We start from the raw sequence: 6,305 nt of genomic DNA, 5'->3' as shown, positions 1-6,305 counted from the left end.
GTCTGAAGCGGTAGAGGGCGCTGTGTAGCCTACCCAGTAAAAACGAGGAAGAAGAGGCGGAACCAACGTAAAACGAAGAAGGGGCACCAGGGTAACCATGGCTAAAGTTGACAGCGGAGCGAAACCACTACAAAATGCCATGAAAATGGCCAAAGTGGCAATACAGCTGGACGGAGGGAACAGACACAAGGTCAGTGAGCCCCGGGGGCCGATAGCACGGACACAGCAGCGGGAAGCGGACAGGAAGCGGCGGGTGGGGATGTAAACAGAGGGAGGGGGCGGAGGCTGTCAGTGGTTAGCCACATAACGTTAACCTGCTCGTTAATCTATACATGCAAAACTACCTTTAATTAATAAGGATATTTATTCACTGCCATCCCGAGACTCACCTCAGTGTTTTGTCCTATGAAAGCGCCTTTTTGCTGCATTGTCATCAAGTTTATTGTACACGCATAACACCAGTGTTTGCGATGCGTTATAATAAAGAATATTTGCGTCTAAAAACAGAGACAAACCTGGCAGTTTCACTCGTGTTATTCAAAACACGTCGAGCTAGAACATGCAGAGGAAACAAACACTCTTCTGTGGATTGTGGTTTCTTTTTCGTTTTCCCATCACACTGTGACCACCTGCGTGTGGCCCCCTGACCCGTCGAGTAGACCCTGAAGCTGGTCTGCACTCTGGTGTCTGCACCAAGATGTTTACAACAGATCTTTTAAGTCCTGTAAGCTCTTCGGTGGGACCTCCGTGGATCAGCCTTGTTTGTTCACATTCCACAGATGCTCCCATCTCAAGTCAACACTTTAAACTCGTTGTTTTGCTCCAAATCATTGCTGAACAGTTTCTGCTTTGTGACAGGGCGCATTGTCCTGCTGAAAGAAGCTCCAGCCATCAGAGAGTCTGTAGGGCAGGGGAGTCCAACTCCAGGCCTCAAGGGTTAGTGTCCTGCAGGTTTTAGATCTCACCCTGGGTCAACACACCTGAATCAAATGATTAGTTCATTACCAGGCCTCTGGAGAACTTCAAGACATGTTGAGGAGGTCATTTAGCCATTTAAATCAGCTGTGTTGGATCAAGGACACATCTAAAACCTGCAGGACACCGGCCCTCGAGGCCTGGCATTCCCCATCCCTGGTCTACATGATCTGCAACCATGCTCATGTAGGCAGTACCTGTCAAAGTAACATCCATGTGGATGGCAGGATCCAAGCTTTCCCAGCAGAACAGGCCAGCTGTCACTCACACATGCATCAGTGAGCCTTGGCCACCCATCAACCTGTCGCTGTTCCTTCCTTGGACCACTTTGATAGATACTGTCCCCCCGATCCCTGCAGACCAGGAGCACCCCACAACAGCTTATTTGTTTTGAAATTTTAAAAATCAGAGAGCTGCTCTGGGTCACAATTTGGCCCTTCGCTCAAATCTTCACATTTGCCCATTTTTCCTGCTTCTAACGTCAACTTTAAGGACAAAATGTTCACTTGCTCTGTAATATATCCCACCCACTAACACGTTCTTTGATGAAGAGATAATTATTCACTTCACCTGTCGGTGTTTATAAAGTTGTGATTGATCAGTGTATATATTTTCCTCTATGGTGATGTTCTCAAACTCGGGTCCTTTACAGGAAGCCTGCGAGCTTGAGGGCTCTGCGCAGTATCTAATATGTTCCTTGGAGTCTGTTTGTGTGCATGTGATATATTTTTCTATTGGCAGAACAAAATAAATGCTGTTGTTTATAAGTTTTGATTGGTTGGGTTGAGGTGACCCCTGACCATAGCTGGCAGTGACCTAATCTGTAGGCACTGTCACCTGTCTGTCTCTGTCCTGGTGCACAGAAACAGTAGGTGTGAATTTAGACCCAGGGCATCCTTTGTACTGGTTAAAGTGCAACTATGTTTCCTCTAAAAACAGATTATCCTCAGCACCACCTGTAACCAGTCCAAAGCTGAACTGCTTTCCTGAGTTACAAAACTCTTTCTTTATCAAAGTTGGAGGGACTAAAAACTGCAACTAATGTGTTAATGCGATGCATGCCAGTGTGTGAGGTTATCAGCAGCCTGTGTACTTATAACAACTGATGGCCTGTTTGTGGTCTCTCTGCAGGAAGCTTACTGTGAATACCTCCGGACCATCCACTACATATCACATTCACTTTTGGAGGAAGCTGTTTCACAGAGTAAGAGCTGAAGGAAATGTGTGACTGATGATGAAGGAGCATAATGGTATAAGGTCTCTGCTCAGTTTACCTGTTAGTGTGCGAACAGTCCAGTGCTTGTTAAAGCAGACACTGAACACGGAACATGAACCAGTTTACAAGCAGAACTACCCTCCTGACTGTTTCCTCTGTTCCTTTAATACCTTACGAGAAGCAACCTCTGACTTTGAAAAAAGATGCCAATACAGACGTACCGAAAGCTGCAGTTCCTGGAGCAGTGCTTCCTCGAGTGAGTCAGGCCCACAACTTCAGAGCAGGAAAAAGCGTTGCTCACTTCCTGATCCAAAAATCAGTGCTGTTTGTTATTATCAAAGAATTCCCGCAGTCCCGCGCTTCAGAACTCTTTAAAATGTTTGTATAGCAGTGGACTCATAAGGTGCACAACATGTGAAAGTGGCAGCTCATTCAGAGTATGAAATGTAACTGCATTAATGTTTCTTAAAGGTACTACATCTTTGACGCTCAAAAATGGAACAAAAATGTTTCAGCATTTGTTATTCATGGATACATCCGAGCAGTTTCATCGCTGTGCGATAGTCCAGATTTAATAGGGGACTATAGGGCTACAGCCCAAAAATGTACAACATGAAAATGGCCAATAATTGAATCTTTTATATGGAGTCTGCTGGTAAATCATAGCCGCCACAGTTACCAAAGCTCTACTCGGTTTAACATCTGTGGGTTTAAAGCTGATTGTTTGTATGAGGCAGATAGGCTCATCTGTTCATCATCTCAGGCTACGTCCACATGAAAACGGCGTTTTCGATCACTGAAAACGGAGATTTTTAAAAACTCCTGCCAGGGTAGAGATTCTCAAAAAACTCTGTTTTTGTGTTTACATGTGGACGCGGAAAACGGAGATTTACTCACGCAAGCTCAAAGGTGTGCACCTTGTTTGACGTGACGCTGTGCGCCACGTTATTCTTTACATGAGATGAATTTCTACAATGAGACAAAAAACTGTTGCTGTTACTCTGTGTGCAGTTTTTACAAGCTTACACATGCAGTTACTGTCCATCCATTCAGAAAGGCAGAGGCATCGTCAGTTTTGAATAAATTAACAAAAAATGTAATTACAATTTATGCATGCTGTATGCATTTAGTTCATTCCCAAGTTGTGAGTCTACACCAGCCGAAATCCTGTTTCTGGTTACTAACATTAGAAATGATGAAGGTACTTGAAAACTAGCACAAAATTAGCTGCCTTTCCAGAAAAACACAAAGCTTTTGTCCTGAAGGTTTGCATAAAACCCTGCTTACTCTTTCCCTCCCAGGCTTCTAGACTGGCCAACATTTCTGCACGGCTAGGACTTGGCACGTTCTTGACAACGTTTGACTGCGTTTTTGGCGTTTACATGTGGACGGAGATATTTTTCCAAACTGCACGTGTGGACGGGATTTTTAAAAAGAAAGAAAATGGAAAATCTCCGTTTTCAAAAACACCCGTGTACGTGTGGATGTAGCCTCAGTGTACCAGCAATCATGGCACCATGACCTGTTTGTGTGGCTGCTTTGATCAATCAAAAAGCAGTGTTATCTGCAAGCCATAAGGGTACCACCTGAATGTGAGCGTGTTGGACTCGATGGATTTGTGACCCGGACCAATCAAGGGTTGCTACTCAGTAATCCTCTTGTTCCAACACTGTTAATCATTCCGATCAAGGCTTGAACTAATCAACCATTTGTGAAATTCAATCAGCTTTCTCATGCCATGTGATGACCTGTGTATAGTAGAGAGATTAATCCCATCTCATGGCGTGATATGTGTCTTTCTGGCCTCAGTGGAAAAGGAGATGGTGTCAGTGGAAGTGGCTCGGATGTTGACCCTAGCTGAGCAGTGTCTGGAGCGAGCCAAGTCATTTGTAGGGAAGAGCACCGAGCCCCCCGACCTGTCAGCTTCTGCTTTCTCTTCGGGTTCACCTGGCCTACCAGAGCCCTATCAGACTGCGGTCGTCCCTGCCTCTCACACTGCAGACACTGGTGAGTACGTTCTCCTCCAATCAGAAGCATCTCTTCTGTAAACACACTGGTCAGTCACTGCTAAGTTGGAGCCAGGAGTCACAAGTGAGATGTCACCTGCTGCACAGTGTTACGTCATCTCATTGTGTCTTTAGCCTGAGCTCTTGGTCTCTGTTTGATTGCAGTCACAGTACCTGCGGGTGGTGCTCCTGTGGCCACAGACCATAAATCCTCGAGTCCCAGAGTGAGCGGTCGCAGCAGGCCGTTGTCAGACGAAGCCGAGGAGCCCTCACCTTTCCTGCCTCCCGAAGTCTTCCACAAACTACAAGCAGAAGCGTCGCAGGACACGGGCAAAAAGTAAAGACTGGTTTTCATCAAGGAGAGGAAATATTGCTCCAGTGATAGAAGCTGGACAAACAAAGAAGAACAGACTTAGTAGTTGCTCTGGATTCCTGTAAAAGCACAGTGTTTTCAAGTGAAACAGCAAACGTGTTGCAGTCGATTTGTTATCTAAATTGAGGCGCGCCGTGAGTCATGTATTGTTTGTTTATGCGTTTGTGCGCTGCAGGGAGCTGACACCCATCGAAGAAGCCTCACGTTTGAACCAGAAGCTGAAAGCTAATTACGAAGCTCGCCTGGCGAGACTCACACCTGGTCAAGCCTGCCAGAAGACATCTTTGGTAAGTTTGGGAAATGAACTCGTCTCAGTCTGTTGTCACATACGCTACTTTGTTGTCCTTGTTTGAGCACAAGTTTATTTAAAAATGTAAAGACGTGACAACTTCTGTTAAAACGATTTCCAAAAATGTTACATTTTTTTTATTTTAGTGATATATAAAAATTTGTTTAACAGTATTTTTTGTTTGCACCTTTATTTTGCATGTGGAATATAACAGGTAGATGATTTTTCTTAGCCAGAGGACAAACTTCCTGAGGAAGAGTCGGTCCAAACATCCCACTGGTTTTTAGAGTTTCACCTGAAAGAAGGGATTCAATTATTGATATTATTCCTTCCAGTTTTGCAGCATGTGTATACATATTTGGTCCGATTTGCCTGGATATTCAATCACACTTAGTCTTTTTCCCCCTCTAAAGCCACGAGGCTGCCGTGATGTCATCTGACAGAGTTATCATAGACATAACTTAATGATAATGGTCGCGCTCTGATTGCTACTTTCTGTCTCCCGTACTCGCTGAAGTTTGTTGTTCCCTGTCACTAAATGACCACAGCACACTCTATTTGCATGTGTGTGGCACAAATGAAACAAAGGGGGGCGTTTTTTGGAAAAGGGTCTAAAAATTGGTAGGTAAAGTTTATTGAAAACACTTCAAATTTGGGCAACAGTAAAGTTTTAACTGAAGTGTGAGAGGGAGGCCAGAGCCCAGCCTGTGACGATATCTAAAAACATGTAAAATTGTGTTGTTGTTGGGTTTTTATTAAGCTCTGGTTGATGGCAGTGTCGCCATTATGTGAAGATACTGTTGATGCTGAGGAACATATACAGCTTTTACGCTTTCATGCGGACTTCTATATTTCACATATTGAAACCTTCAGTCCCAGAACTTATACAAGGTGTTGTTAAAACAGGAGGCGATTCATAAATGTGCTTCAACTTTCAACTTCAACAAAGTTAAAAATAAATAGAATTTTAATCACTTTTATATCAATCTTAATATAACCTTTTAAACTGTAAAACCTTCATTTTATGCTAGCATATTTACCCAGTCACTTCCTCATAGTAACAGTGAAGATTATATTTTGATAAAAGGGAAGACAAAGAAAGACAAACAGTTTTTATTCTAATTAGTTTCACTTTGTGGTTCTGAGTGTTTCCTCTCCTACTGAAAAGATGGCCTATGCTTGACGGACGGTGCAGGTGACATATTCAGTGCTCAGGATTGGTCCGTCTTTCCTGACATCTTTGTCACTGTCACCAGTATCAGGCTGGGCGTGTTTTAGATGGATTAGCTCTTGGTAAGTGCATTGCTCACACTTGTCTATAGTGTGCATCAATGAGAGAAGAGCCAAAGTTTCCATAATGAACCAGAAGAAGGCAGGCCTGAGGAGGCAGTACAGGTCTCAGTGTAAATCTCAGAAATTCACCTTCATGTTGATGCTACTTCAATA

At 43.8% G+C, this 6,305-nt stretch overlaps 1 protein-coding gene across 1 annotated transcript in view; it reads left to right on the top strand.

The window, feature by feature from the left end:
* The window catches only part of vps9d1 (VPS9 domain containing 1), a 29,507-nt gene continuing 23,202 nt past the window's right edge, over nt 1-6,305 (top strand). The window contains exons 1-5 of the mRNA XM_005937438.3: nt 1-190; nt 2,107-2,179; nt 4,001-4,198; nt 4,363-4,534; nt 4,746-4,857. Coding sequence (XP_005937500.1) covers nt 98-190; nt 2,107-2,179; nt 4,001-4,198; nt 4,363-4,534; nt 4,746-4,857 — 648 coding nt within the window. The 5' untranslated portion in view covers nt 1-97. The remainder of the gene's footprint in view (nt 191-2,106; nt 2,180-4,000; nt 4,199-4,362; nt 4,535-4,745; nt 4,858-6,305) is intronic.

This window comes from Haplochromis burtoni, unplaced genomic scaffold (assembly GCF_018398535.1).
Source record: "Haplochromis burtoni strain Fernald_Lab_line unplaced genomic scaffold, NCSU_Asbu1 Contig_229, whole genome shotgun sequence".
Taxonomy (NCBI): Eukaryota; Metazoa; Chordata; class Actinopteri; order Cichliformes; family Cichlidae; genus Haplochromis; species Haplochromis burtoni.
The sequence above is the reverse complement of the archived record's forward strand: the minus strand, read 5'-3'. Positions and strand labels throughout refer to the sequence as shown.